This window comes from Pleurodeles waltl, chromosome 4_2, assembly GCF_031143425.1.
Source record: "Pleurodeles waltl isolate 20211129_DDA chromosome 4_2, aPleWal1.hap1.20221129, whole genome shotgun sequence".
NCBI classification, from domain to species: Eukaryota; Metazoa; Chordata; class Amphibia; order Caudata; family Salamandridae; genus Pleurodeles; species Pleurodeles waltl.
Genome location: NC_090443.1, coordinates 24,485,319 through 24,500,008, shown reverse-complemented (window position 1 = coordinate 24,500,008; position 14,690 = coordinate 24,485,319). Strand labels below are relative to the sequence as shown.

The 14,690-nt window shown below is 45.1% G+C and overlaps 1 protein-coding gene across 1 annotated transcript in view; it reads right to left on the bottom strand.

The window, feature by feature from the left end:
• ZSWIM4 (zinc finger SWIM-type containing 4) overlaps positions 1-14,690 on the bottom strand; it is a 40,480-nt gene that overhangs the window by 7,043 nt on the left and 18,747 nt on the right. Inside the window, exons 3-10 of the mRNA XM_069230444.1 lie at positions 12,972-13,328; positions 11,737-11,885; positions 11,109-11,259; positions 8,692-8,871; positions 7,929-8,243; positions 7,446-7,583; positions 6,631-6,891; positions 16-151 (exon numbers count right to left, since the gene is read on the bottom strand). Coding sequence (XP_069086545.1) covers positions 16-151; positions 6,631-6,891; positions 7,446-7,583; positions 7,929-8,243; positions 8,692-8,871; positions 11,109-11,259; positions 11,737-11,885; positions 12,972-13,328 — 1,687 coding nt within the window. The remainder of the gene's footprint in view (positions 1-15; positions 152-6,630; positions 6,892-7,445; positions 7,584-7,928; positions 8,244-8,691; positions 8,872-11,108; positions 11,260-11,736; positions 11,886-12,971; positions 13,329-14,690) is intronic.

Below are 14,690 nucleotides of genomic sequence, written 5' to 3'. Positions count from 1 at the left end.
CAGAGGTCAACGTACCTCATGGCTCGGAGAGCGACCCTGTAAGCTAGATCAGCATCGTGTGGCAGGAGAGCAGTAAAGAGGTATCGGGCAAAGGTGTGCATGGGTACACTCTCCCGGAAGACCACCTCGCCAAATCCGCTGAAAGGCCCACCTTGAAGGCAGAATAAACTCAAATTAGTGCCTCAAAAAAAAAAAAGCTAATATATACATCCAGAGACACAAACACCACCACAAGGAGAGACCACACTTGACGCCAAACCTATAGAAATGGACCCTCCTTGTATAATGAATACCATTCTCGAAGTAAACAGTCTACTTAATGGAATAACGGTGGGAGTCAGGAGTTTCCACATGAAAAATACAAATTATTAGATGTGGTTGTGGAACATCTGTTCACTCAGACAAGGATTTGAGAACTGTTTTGTTTGGTGGTAAATTGGGGACTGGATTAATCAATCCACCATAAAATGTGTCACATGTGATGTACTACTTCAAATCATTAGACACCTTTCAATAGGAATGACATACACCACATGTGCCTTACAATCAGACTGCTATATTGAAGTTCGGGGCCTCTGCACACAAGGGAAAAATTCATTTTGGTTTCTTATCTTAAGACTCAAAGTGTAGAGTCACCCTCCCATCTTAAAAAAAATGAGAACTGGTAACGATGGTTGTGCTACTGTGGCAAGTATGCCCATCATGAGCACCATTGTCCTTAAACTCATATCAGCAGCAGGTCTGGTAGCTGAACCACCAGTAGACTCAAATGAAGATTTGTTTTGCAGCACGAGCCATTTTCTGGATTCGTATGTTGTGCATTACTCCGCCATCTAGTGGGTTGGATTAAAAAATGTCTTGCCCAAGCAAAAGTCACACAAGGCTGCCACAAACTCCAAGAAATATGTGTTCAAGGGCCAACCGTGAGACAAAAAGGCCCACGGATTCCAGCACAGGGTGAACGATGAAGGGAAAACGTCAAAACAGACGAAACCCACTGTCGGACAAGAACCCCCAAAAGAGGCCCAAGACCTTCGGAGGAGGGACAAACTGCTTTAAAAAAAAAAAAAAAAAAAAAAAAGGAGAAGAAGGAGAAAGGGGCGCACCTTGAAGCAGGACACTGAAAAGGCCATGGAGCTGGAAAAGAAAATGAGATGGCTGGAAACCGAAACAGCAACACTTCAGCACAAGAAGGAATTAAGGGCCAGATGTAGGAAGCCGTTTGCACGGTGCAAACTGCGAAATTCACAGTTTGCGCCATGCAAACAGCCTTCTGCGATGCACATTCAATTTGTGAGTCGGTACCGACTCACAAATTGTGAATGCGACTCGCAAATAGGAAGGGGTGTTCCCTTCCTATTTGCGACTCGCATGGCAATGCAGAATTGCTTTGTGACCGCGAATGCAATTTGCAGTTGTTGCCAAAAAGGTTTTTTCAGAGCAGGCAGTGGGTCCAATGGACCACTGCCTACACTGAAAAAACGAAACCAAATGGTTTCGTTATATTTTTTTTATTTTGCAACTCGTTTTCCTTTAAGGAAAACGGGCTGCAAAATAAAATAAAAAAAACGAGAAAAAAAAAAACCTGCTTTATTGAAAAAGCAGTCACAGACTTGGAGGTCTGCTGACTTCAGTAGGCCACCATCCCTGTGAGTGCAGGGACTCGCTATGGGGTCGTAAAATGCGACCCACCTCATTAATATTTATGAGGTGGGTCTTTGCGACCCCATAGCGAGTTGCAGACTGTGTCTGAGGCACCGTTCTGCGATTCTGAAATTGCGAGTCGCATCGATTCGCAATTTCAGAATCGCAAATTCTGATCTTGCTACATCTGGACCTAAATGAGGTGCTGAAGGAATTCAGGTGCCTGCGGATGCAGGGGAGTGACTCCTTCACTCCCAGGGAAATTATTCCTTCTTGTGAAGGCTAAAGAGTTGCTGGAGAGAGAGAGAAGAGAGAGAAGAGAGAGAAGAGAGAGAAGAGAGAGAAGAGAGAGAAGAGAGAGAAGAGAGAGAAGAGAGAGAAGAGAGAGAAGAGAGAGAAGAGAGAGAAGAGAGAGAAGAGAGAGACCCTAAAAAGCTCTGAAAGGAGGCTTGGTCCCCTAAGCAAGTAAGCATGTATCAGGAGGGAGCTCTGACGTCACCTACCTGGCCACTCAGATGCTCCCAGAGTTCCCTGCCAACCTTGGAAGCAAGATGGCAGAACCGAGGGACCTTCTGGAGGAGCTCTGATGGAGTGGTGATGGACAGGGGAGTATTCACTCCCCTTTCCATTGTCCAGTTTGGCGCCAGAGAAGGGACTGGGGGCCCCTGGACTACTGTGGACTTGTTTATGCAGAGAGGGCACCAACTGTGCCCTTCAATACATACCAGTGGGATGCAGAGGCTACCTCTCCCAAGCCAGTCACATCGATTTCCAAAGGGAGACAGTGTTAGCTCCCTCTCCCACAGGAAATCCTTTGTTCTGCCCTCCTGGGCTTGATCAGATCAAGCAGCAGGGGGGCAGAAACCTGTCTGAGGGGTGGCAGCAGCTCGGGCTGCATAAAAAACCCTGAAAGACTGGTGGTAGCAATGCTGGGGGTCCTCCAAGGAGCCTCCAGAGTGCATGGAATCATAGTTCCAATACTTGCAACAGTATTGGGGTATGATTCCGACATGTTTGATACCAAGGTTCGGAGTTACCATTAGGTCACTACCTATGTCCAGTACATGCGTAAAATGGCGTCACCTGCACTCACAAAATCCAGGAAAATGGACCTGGAGTTTGTGGGGGGCACCTCTGCCTGTGTTGGGGTTACCTTAGACAGAGGTACCTGAACCCTGCCCTCTGGGCGGAGGTTCTACAATAGGGGTGAATTACAATGACCTGGTGCAGGGACCTGTAGTGAAAATGGGTGCATGCACCAGTTTCAAGCAGACTGCAATGGCAGGCCTGCAGAGCCCTTTGCATATGCTCCCTATGGGTGGCAGAATAACTGCTGCAGCCCTTAGCGATCCCCTGCTACCCCAATGCCCTGGGTACCATATACTCGGAACTTAAATTGAGTGGGGGGAGGAGTTTGGACCAGTATGCCAATTGTGGGAAGGAAATAAAAAAAAATAATAATAATAAAAAATAAAATAAAAAAAAATAAAAATAAATAAAAAAAAGGTACAGTTACCAATTTAGAAGGGAGAGCGCATTGTCACTGGGGTCCTGGTTAGCAGGATCCCCGTGAACACAGTCAAACACACAGGCAGAAAATGGGGGCAACCATGCCAATAAAGAGGGTACTTTCCTATAACTGTCACCACAACTCCAAATGGCAAAAAAAAAAACAAAAAAAACAAATAGAAACAAAAACACTTTCCTGGGAGCAAGACTGGATGCAGAGAAAGCAAAAGCATTTCTATCTCAGGGGAGAGTACAGGTCATTATAAACCAAACTTGCCTGTACCAGAAAGGGTGATATCTGACAGCCAGGACAATTCTGAAACTGATGGGCATGATGGCATTATGTATTTCCCCTCATTAATCATGAGGGGCTCCACATGCGCCCATTCCAAGAATGGCGATGAAACAATTGGTCACAAGCCACCGGTAGCTGGGAAGATCTAGTGGTTGTAACAGCAAAAATACAGGAGGTGGTACAATGGTTAGCATCAAAACACATATCCCTAGGAAGATTGTTCAATACAGCAACTCCATTTGAGACCATAACAGATTCTTCACACGAGGGATGGGGAGCACAGAGGAACGCTGAAAATCCAGGGTCAGCACAGACTTAGCAAAGCACATCAACTTCTTGGAACTGAAGACAGTGCTGCTAGCCCTGAAAGCCTGCCAAACACAAATAACAGGAAGACAGTACCAATCCAAATGGACAATACAACAACAATGTTCTATCTGAGCAAACAAGGGGGCACAAAGTCATACACCCTAAGCAGACTAGCCCAAGAGATATGGAAATGGGCAATACAGAGGAGATTCACTCGACAAACAATTCATCTACCATGGAAAGACAAAACCGTGGTGGACAGACACAGCAGACAGGGAAGCAGTTCAAATTAATTGGAACTAGAGCAAAAAAAAAAAAAAAAGCAGAGAAGGGCTCTTCAGAGTTTGACACCAAAAAAAGAAAAAGAAAAAAAAAACTGCGACTGCAGAAAACAACAAAAAATGTAACTCTTTGCCTCCAGGTTTCAACACCACCAATCAGAAGAGAATGCCCTATCACTAAATTGGTCAGGGATATTTTCCTATGCCTTTCCACTGATCTCCCCGATACCAAGGGACTTGAAGAAGACCAAACAACTGGGAACAGATCTCATCCGTCTAGCTCCACAGTGGGCCATACAGGCATGATACTCACCTATTCGAACTGTCCAGGAGGCAGATGATCAAAATCAATGTGGAGAGGGACCTTCTCACAACGTAGCAAGGACAAGTGTTTCACCGAGAACCATCAACATTCAATCTAACAGCATGGCGCCTGAATACATAGCATTAGGGCACTTACGACTGTCACCTAGGACCATGGAAATACTAAGGGAAGCACGGAGACCAACAAGACAATGCTATGGCGCTAAACAGTAAAAGGTACCGTGTATGGTGCACAAAAAAACAATACCTACAAGACAATATCAACACAGGAGACAGTCATAACCTATCTCACACATCTGCTAGACAGCAGAATTATTTATTCATCTCTCAAAGTCCACCTAGCAGCAATTTTGGTCTATTCTAGAGGAGCATCATGGCGAAATTTCTATCAATCCCTTGCTCACTGTGCCACTGGAATCAAGCTAGCCTGGCTGATGAGGGGTGAAACCCTGAAACCGGTCCGAGGATGCTTGTTTCCGGTCCAGGGAGGACCTGGCCTGGCAGTTCGGGCTGGACTGTTCCCATGAGGAACGGGGGTCAAGACTGATTTGCATATGGCTGGGTCCAAACTGGGGTGGCATGGTGAGCAGAAGAACGATGGATTAAACCCAGATCTGTGACTGGGGGTGAGTGTTTGCATTGTCAGCACTCCGTCCATCATCCTTTTGTGTCGCTAAAGTTGCCCTAAGTGGGAAGGGTATGCCCAGACATGGGTCCCTTGCTCACTGTGCCACTGGAATCAAGCTAGCCTGGCTGATGAGGGGTGAAACCCCGAAACCGGTCCCAGGATGCTTGTTTCCGGTCCAGGGAGGACCTGGCCTGGCAGTTCAGGCTGGACTGTTCCCACAAGGAACGGGGTCAAGACTGATTTGCATATGGCTGGGTCCAAACTGGGGTGGCATGGTGAGCAGAAGAACGATGGATTAAACCCAGATCTGTGACTGGGGGAGGGGGGGGGGGGGGGGGGGGGGGGGGGGGGGGGGGGGAGTGTTTGCATTGTCAGCACTCCGTCCATCATCCTTTTGTGTCGCTAAAATTTCTATCAATGCCTGTAATCAAATATTTCCTAGAGGGTGAATAACCCCACCAACAAATGCACCAGCCCCAATGTGGAGCCTGAACACAGTTTTAACACAGCTAATGACAAGTTCCTTTGAATCCATGCATAAAGCAAAGCTGCAACACATTACCCTAAAGATGGCGTTCCTGATAGCAATCACATCACTACGGAGAGTGAGCAAATTCCTGGCACTAACAATACAAGAACCACATTCACTAGGACAAAGTTTCCTCAGAACAAACCTTCAATTTCTACCAAAGGTAATAAGCAAATGTCATGATAATCAGAGCATTCAGCTAACAGTATTCTTCAAGAGCCCACAGGAACAACTGGAAAGAGCATTGTACACACTTGATACGAGGAGAGCTCTAAAATATTATCTACAAGAGACCAAGCAGTTTGGTAAAAGGAATCAATTGTTTGTTTCATATGCTAAAAACTAAGAAGGGGTTGCCAGTCACCAAAGGTACAAAGGATTGTGGAAGCAATACAAACATGTTACTACACAGCAGGAAAAACTACCTTCCTGCCCTAAAGCACACTCAACAAGAAAGAAGCGCACAACTATAGCTGTCTTAGCAATGTACCCATTGATGCTATCTGCACTGCAGTAACATGGGCATCCCCACACACATTCACCAAACATTGCGTGGATATACAAATGCATAAAGAGTCACATGTGGGACAGAAAATTTTACAGCACCAGTTTGCGAATTCGGCCTCATTTCACCCCATCAAACCCAAGGAAGGGAAAACCTCTACATAATCTAATATACGGCATGTGAACCCAGAAAAGGATTCATGTTGCAAAACAAAATGGTTACTTATCAGTAGGACTAGTTTTGAAGCATTTTCTGGATTCACATGCGACCCACCCACCGCCCCAGAAATGAAAACAACACAAACAGGTGAGAAAGAGGTCAAAGAGAAAATCTTTATAACCAATAAAGAAGAAAAAAAGAATCTGAAGTTGGCTGCCATGAACAGGAACTTCCGGAGCACCATCTGACATGATACAGTCGATGGACCACGTGCCGGACCCAACCGCTAGATGGTGGAATAATGCACAGCATGTCAATCCAGAAAACTCTACAAGCTGCAAAACTACTCCTATTTTGTTACAAGGCCATGCACATGCCCCGATATTAATGTATCTGTTCAGCCTCTCTAATGTAGATCTACTTCAAATTTTACCACACCACACTTACCTTCCAGCAGCAGGAGAGCTTGCTTCCTCAACACCTGGACCAGTTTCTCATCCAGCTCCATCTCAGCCAGAAGTGCAAGAAGTTGTTCCTCGCTGCGCACAACTTTGTCTTGAGCGTACAGCCCCTCCGGCATAGCCCGCTGCTGTCCCAAACCCATGAGGGCCACCTCCAAAGCCAAGCTAAAGTAGGATTCACCGGAGCTGGGATTGGAAGGGACTGGAACATGTTGGTAAACCACCTTCTTCAGTTCTACTGTGGAATCTGAGGCAAGAGACAATCCACATGTCACAAATACCAAAAACTTTCTCTAAAAATAATTAAGCACACAGAAGGAGCACAAAGACAATGTTCATTTACCAGGGTATATGGGTTCTCCAAATGACTACTCACCAGGAAATATTTTGTACAAGCAGGATTTTGGAGGGCCAGAAGGGCTGGCTGCACTTCAGATTTTCAGAATAGCCATGGTTATGTAAATGAGTTCCAATTGGAACTGTTGTATGTATATTTAATTTACAAGGATCTAGCCCTAGTGGATGACCTTGAACACCCTAGTATACAGAAAAGACTTAATAAATGTGCTGCTAAACATTTACAAAAAGGGACAGCATCCTGCAGCCAAAGAAACATTGCAATTCCAACCAGATAATTTACCGCCCATACGTAGGCGTTGCACTCCCGAACACAATCATTCTTTAGTTTACCAACATGTCCCCCTTGCACAGGCATGTTCTACAGAGCCAAGACTTTTCCTCCCGCCAACATGCAAAAGTTACATAGCTGGCTTTTCACTCCACATGAAAAGGACTACTCACCTGCATACAGTGCAAGACCCTCCTCATCTACCCGAGATGCCTCAAGGAAAGTTCTGCACAGGCATCCAATGGGATCCAGAGGGTGCCCAACCCAACCTTCCAGGTTGGTGATGGTTGTTGTGCCTTTTTGCAGAAGTTCTACAGAGAAAGAGGAGAAGACAGCCTTAACTTGGTCCTTCACTCCACAGGAGAAAAGCCTTCCCTCCTTACGGTCCAAGAGCTTCCATTCAAGCGATACTGCACTGCATCCACTGCCACAAGATTTAGGAACCTTCTCTGTGCAACTCTGACGCACACCAATCATCCCCCTTTCCTAAAAGAGTGCATTACTCCCTCCAAGATCCATCCACACCACTAACGTTTGACTCACTGCATTATTTAACTTTACTCCTTTTTACCATACTAGTCACCTCGAGACCCCTTTTCCCCCCCCATCATGGAAGTAGCCATAGCCCATCCATACTCCAGCTCTTATTCACTCACCCTTCTTCTGTTGCTTAGATGCTTCCAGCTGGTGACGCTGCTGGAGCCGCATGGTGTTCACCACTGCCACCGCCAGCCGCAGGGACTCTTTGGGGTATCCATGGGAGCGCAGGGCATCCACACGGGCACAAGCCATAGGGAAGTGGTCCCCTAACCATAGCGGACGGCCTTGTGGGTCAAAGGACAGCTTGTCTCCACAACTCTTCATGCCCAAGCTGTAATACTCGCTGCCCAGAATCTTTTGTAGGTGGGCATCACCCCAACGTAGTTCACCTGCCTTAATAGCACGTCCAAAAACTGTCTGACGAATACCACCTGCAGCAAGAGATAAAGAAAAAGCAGACCTCCGTGAGATACCAGACAATGGGTGAGGCAGACTTCATCATCCTGGAGGCTACTTGGGCCCAAGGTGTCAACATAGGTGCTAGTTGTCAATACGTCTGTTCCACTCTACAGTTCCCTAATCCTATAGACTCAAGTTTAAATTACTGTGTTGATTACTCAAGGAGGGAGAGTGGAGGCGCAAAGTGGACCCTCATGTCCTAAAATCAAAGAAGTGGATGCATCATATGTCAAACCCCATAAACCAGGACTGACAACTTCACTAGACCTATCTTGGCAAAGATGGAAAACACTTGGCTCAGCTGTGTGGTGGTTCAAACAAAGAAGGGAAGAGAAAACATCTTGCTGTGGGCAAATAACAAGGTTACTGTTCTTTTCTCCATCTTTCACTTTTCTTTACTTCAGTCAGGCGTAACTGTACCTTGATGCTGGCTTGAGGGGAACTGAAGGGCTGAGCTAGCCCCCGGAGCATCAAAAGAGTAGTTTCCTTCCTCTAGTGGGCAAACATCCATGTTATTCCATTTCTTAAGAAGCTCAAGCCACACCGCTCTCTCTTCGGCTTTACAATGAGGGTTCAGGAGAACACACACCCACAGAGCACCTGAAGTAAGAGATGAAAGTAAGAGATTCACACAGACAAAAACACAAAAAAAAAGGAATATACATATGGATAAGAAGGAAAAAAATAAAAAAGGGTAAAAGGGACAACAACAAGAAGGGGTGAATGTTAAAAGGGAAGTATATTTTACGCTGTTAGCAAAGCCAGTCCCAACCAATGCAACGTACAGCCTTCCATCACCCAACCGAAAGTAGATACTTGCCAACCACCCAATGCCAGTCACAATCCCAATCCAATCAAAGGACAGGAGCAATCAGCCTATTCTGGGTACATCCCATCACTTCTAAACTAATGACTGGTAGGGTAGTGGGAGGCTGTACAAAAGTAAGAAACATCTGACCTAGCCAAACTCTGCTAGACGTCAAGGCACCACCAAATCAATTCTCATATTCAGTCATGATGCAAGCCACAGGAAACTATAGCCACATTTTCAACCTCTGCCTATGAGCTGCCATAGCAACTGAATGCAAATCCATCACTTCCCTCAAAATCTCTCCAAATGCCCAAAACATGCTGTTCGTGGGTGTGTATGGAAGGGCAAAACAGGTAACATAATTTAAAGCCACTTCAGAAGCCAGCCAAAATGCTGGTGCTCATAAAAGGGCACCTACAGTTTATTTCACCAGAAGTATGCACATTAAACCGGCCACTTCAGGCAAACATAATTTTGCTTAGAGAGATTATCTAGGTAATTATTCTTTGAATGTTGTCGCCCATCCATTTAGTTAGTAACCATGGTGATAAATCAGGGCATTACAAAAAAAGAAATGAAATGTTGAGGCCCGCTGATTGATGCAACCTTGTTTCACTAGTAGGCGGAAATTGATAACTGATCTTGCTAGGAATCCTTCCAACAACTTTTGTGGCAAAATGCACGTTTTAGAGAGGGTGTTTGATTTAGGATTACTGCTGTAGCCATAGTTAGCCTCTATGTTGTTTTTTTGCTATCTGTTCCGCTTTCCTTTCCCCAATCCCCTTGTTTAACGTTTTTCAGTTTACAACCTGGATCCTGGGTGCTACTTTGTAAGTTCAGAATGGGTCTTATGTTTTAATCCAAGCACTGAACCCTTAGTGCCCACAGGCATCTATATCTGCAGTTGCTCGAAAAAGGTCAGTTCCACGCTAGATTTTTAGAATAACTACGGTAAAAAGTCACATTGGGACTAAGAGCACGGACACATACCCCCACGAGGATTCACTAACATTCGGAAAGAGATTTGCATTTATCGACCATACCACCTATCAGAACACTGCCCTATTTCTTTGTGTCGACATGGTTGCCACTAAGATATAGTTTAATGGGTCGGACAACACGGAATGTCCTCCTCCGAAAGCCAAGAAATTGATGCAACTTTTAATGAGTGAAGGTGCATCTGTGACTTTAAAAAAAAAAAAAAAAGTGGCAACTTTATAGAACCTGTGTGTTAGTATGTAAATACAAACTGCTCAACATGTGAAGGGACATGAATGTATCGCTCAACAACGTAATACAGCATCAGACAATAATGAAATGACTGCTCAAACAGCTCACAGGCAAAAGTAGCTTTAAAAGTATACAACTTCCTTACATTAGAAAATAAGAAGACGGTTGCCTTTGCAAGAAGGAGCAAAACTGACTAATGTAGCTTTGTTATTTAAATAAAAGCTACTATCATCAACATTGTGGAGGTGTGCTTTTTTCAGAGCAAACAGTTAGTGAAAGACATTTCAAGCATGACAGCCAGACTTAAGGTAGGATGTACTACAGATTGGGCAATCGGTTTCTTCAGCTAATTACTCTATTAGCGCAAAGCCTGGTTTCCAACGTAAAGCTTTTTGTATATTTAAAAATAATAATAATAAAAGCCACACACCACACACAAACACTGTTTTCCAGATGTGTCCACTGGTTTCTCCAACACCACACACAACCTAACAACCTACAAAAGAAGCAGGACAAGGATTTTGGTTGACTCGCCCTATAGAGTGCAGCCATAGTACAGGACAGTATGTAGGATTTCTTCCTCTTTCCTGATAAACCAACCAGAGACAGTAAAGGATGCTGCTGTAGAGAACCCTAACAGCAGACACCCATACTCTAGGCTGACACCACACTCCTCGCTCCCTAATCTTCTTGTAACAATATTGATTAGCATCTAGTTGTCTGTCTTTCCCACTCTAACAAAGCATCACAGAAGGCACTCTCACCATTTGGGCAACAAGAAGAGCTGCAAACTCACCAAGCTCGTCCCAGAGTTGCCGGCACTTGTCAGTCATGCCAGCTCCTTGTTGCCTCCAGAGGGTCAGGCGCGGGTCCTCCAGGAACTGCTCAGTCATCAGGATGAGCATACGGGCGCCATTGGAGTCCCTCATACGCAACATCTCACGGACCTGTTGCACAGGACAGAAGGTGTTAGTAATGTGTATGTAGCCATCATAAGCAAAGAGGGTAAAGTAGCTGCTCTCGAATGGGTCTTCCATGAGAGGGGTAGGGAAAGGAATGAGGAAAGATACTCAAGGGACGAAGAGACTCTCAACCAGATAATGTGGTAGGCAAAGGAAGCCCAGCACAAGAGCAATGGAGCCACCGTTTTCAAACAGACCCAAATTGGAGTCTTCCTAGAGACTCAGGCGAGTAGTTCTCTTGACTTGCGTTAGCATAACACTACCCTTACTTGGAAAGCTAATCAACAGACTAAAAGCTCAACCATCAGCTCTTGGGAGGGCAGGACCCTTTCTGGCTCCCAATTGGGAGCTGTCCAGAGAAGGCAGGACCCTAAACGTCTTCAGAATGTGCTGCTGCCTTGCGGACAGGGGTTGGTGCAAAAGCTGCTGGCTCTAGAGCGGCAGCTGCCCAGGCAACCTTACCTTGTTGAACATGGACTGCAGCTGTTTGCTAGCCCCGTAGTATCCACCGTTAGACAGAAGTTGCTTCACTTGTTCCTGGATTTGCTCTTCATCCAGGTGCCAGCAGTTATCATCCTGGATGCCTGCTCCAGCCGTGGGATCAGGTGCTCCTGGATGGGAAAGGAAAGAAAATTGACCACTATAGACACCAGAACAGCTAAACATAGCCTACGACGTTCAAAGGGAGGTATGGTAGCGGTAGAGCAAGAACAGGAAAACAAAAAGGTATCCACATTCAGAAGAATTGAGAGCATAAGACAGGTCTATGGGGGAAAAAAAAAAAACATATGCCTGTACTTGGACACGAGGGTTAGGTATGACGGGAATCAAGCAACTCAAGACAAACCACCCTTGACACGCAAGGGAGGCTTTACGTTGGAGAAGGGAGGGGAGGTCATTTTTTGCTTGCATTAGGAAAGTAAAGGCTTGGCAAAATTGCAGTTGGCCCCACAACATGTTAAGAGTTCAACGGTAGAGAAGATCATGTCAAGGTAGAAGGCCGACTACACCAGCCCATGAAAATTACAAGGTACAAAGGAGTTTAAAGGTACAATATCCAGCATGGCTATGTAAGAGAAACCTCTGTCAGTAGACTGGCTTGGCTTCGGTTTGAATTAGAAGACAAAATAACATCCCTTTCTCTCTGGCTGCCATAACCCCTTTGGTGTGTCCGAATGAAAAGTACTTAGACGAAGACGGAGTAAGAAAACTGAAAAAGCACAGAGTGCCCAGGAAGCAAGCTCTGGGAGACATACCATGAAAGGTGGACTGGTGGGTTGTGTGTGTTTCCTGAAGATAAGTACTGACCACACGACTCCAATAACAAGAAGTTAATTTGATGAAGAGGGCAACATTAACAGTTGACACCAATTCCTCTAATTAGAACGGTGGAGCTGCATCTGTGTAAGCTCAGTCTCTCTGAAGACTGGTTTCTGATAGAGTGGCTACTTTTTTTCCAGCTAGAGGGCTACACAAATTCAGGACTGGAACACAACTCTGACTATTTGCGTGCACTCTGGGAAAGATCAAGTTACTGCCAACCACAGGATAAGCTTACACCCCCAGGCCGAATGGTGAGAGGTTGAGAGCTTTACTTCTCAGTTATGGTTCAACCTTGATCTGTTTGACAGCCATCACACCAGAAATAATCATCAGTGAAATTAAAAGTCTACCTCCCCACTGTAAGTCTTCCTTACCGTGAACCCGGTTGATCTCCGAACCTAGTAGAAGGATCTCGTCGGCCAACCTCTGCGCAGTGGGCAGAACTTCAGTATGATGTGCACTAATCAGGTACTGTACAAACTTCTGCAGCTGGTCACGGTTCATCTGGGACAAAGTCTCCGAGATAGGTAGGCGCAGCTCCACCTGCCGAGCATTACGAATGCGATAGAGCGAGAGAGCAACCACATGGGCACAGTAGAAGATATCACGGTTGTCACAGCCACAGCTCACGGACGTGATCTTGCAGCGATCAAAACTGATAGATACATGATAGACCTTCTCTGGTTCATTCTGGCTTGGAGGTTCAGTGACACTACCACTCAAATGGAATCCTAAAACACAAAGAACACGAGGAAAGACAAATGAGTGTCACATCTGGAGAACACACATCTTCCCACTGTGGGCATCTTTACTACAAGCTGTGCAAAAGAGACTTTGAAACCTTCATTGATCACATACAAATTACTTATAAAAACGTCTATTGCGGCAACTTTATATCACCATGATTGGAGATTGCATGGCCATTTACTTCAAAACAGGAAAAAAAAAAAAAAAAAAAAAAAGAAGAACAAGCATTACTTTGCTATCAGTTTTTTTTTGGGAACTACTTCCAGTTTGGAGATCCTGGAAACGAATATTTGAATATATTGGTTCTACTTCTTTTATCAGCAATCAGAGATGTCACCTGTGAGGTTTTTTTCGGGGGTATGTGATGTCGAGCAAGTGTACCTCCAAGAAGCAGCAGCTTAGAGCTTTACGGAGCAGACCATATTGTACAGCAGCATGGGCATCCCAAATACCAGGCGCTGTACACAGAACAGTATGCTTGGGGTGCGGTTGAAACAGATTGCAGTAACAGGAGGCAAAGAGGATTGGGTGGGACTGTGTAAATGGAATAGTACCAGGAAACACCTTGACTAACTACAGTTTGTTGATCGTTTTTAAAACGCACAACGTTAAAGATCAAAGTCCCACAAATACAAAGCTAGCAACTTAGCCACTGGCTCTCAACTCCTGTTTTTGCGATCCTTCGTATAGAATAAACATTTTACAATCCTTAAAGCCAAAACGGATGAATGGTCACACAAGAACTTGAAAACACACAGAGTTATGTTACAGGTACATAGCACTGATTTCTGCAATGTGTCATCTTCAGTAGCGTAAGAGGTTTTGAAAACAAGCTTCTCCATTTCAAAGTGTGCAGAAATATTTTTCTTCAAAGTTAAAGGGTCACTGTTTGCCCTACTATTAAGAAATCAGGCAATAACGCTTGGGGACTGCAGAGACATGTCCGCAGACCGGTTTCAGTGATAGCAGACAATCCTAGTCCAGGCTTCTCCCCGAGGAGACCACAGACATAAACTCTGGGGACTTCAGAAAAAAAAAAAAACATTAAAATTCAGCGCTCTAAAAACAGATAACCCAACAGGGCCCCCCGTGGAAGGCCCACTGCACTTACAAAACATACTCTAGCATAGTTTCCATTCCTGGAGTCCTGCAATTTTTTGTAGCATTTACTTACGTCCATTTGCTATCAATCTACTCTTATTAGATGAATATTCCACACTTCCAATCCACTTCTAGGGTATCCTAAAACCACTTGTGTAGACAGGAGTAACAAAAGCATCTGCAGGACCCTTATATTGCTGGAAGCCACTAAACTAGCTGCAGCTCATCTATGTTCTTTTGAGAGG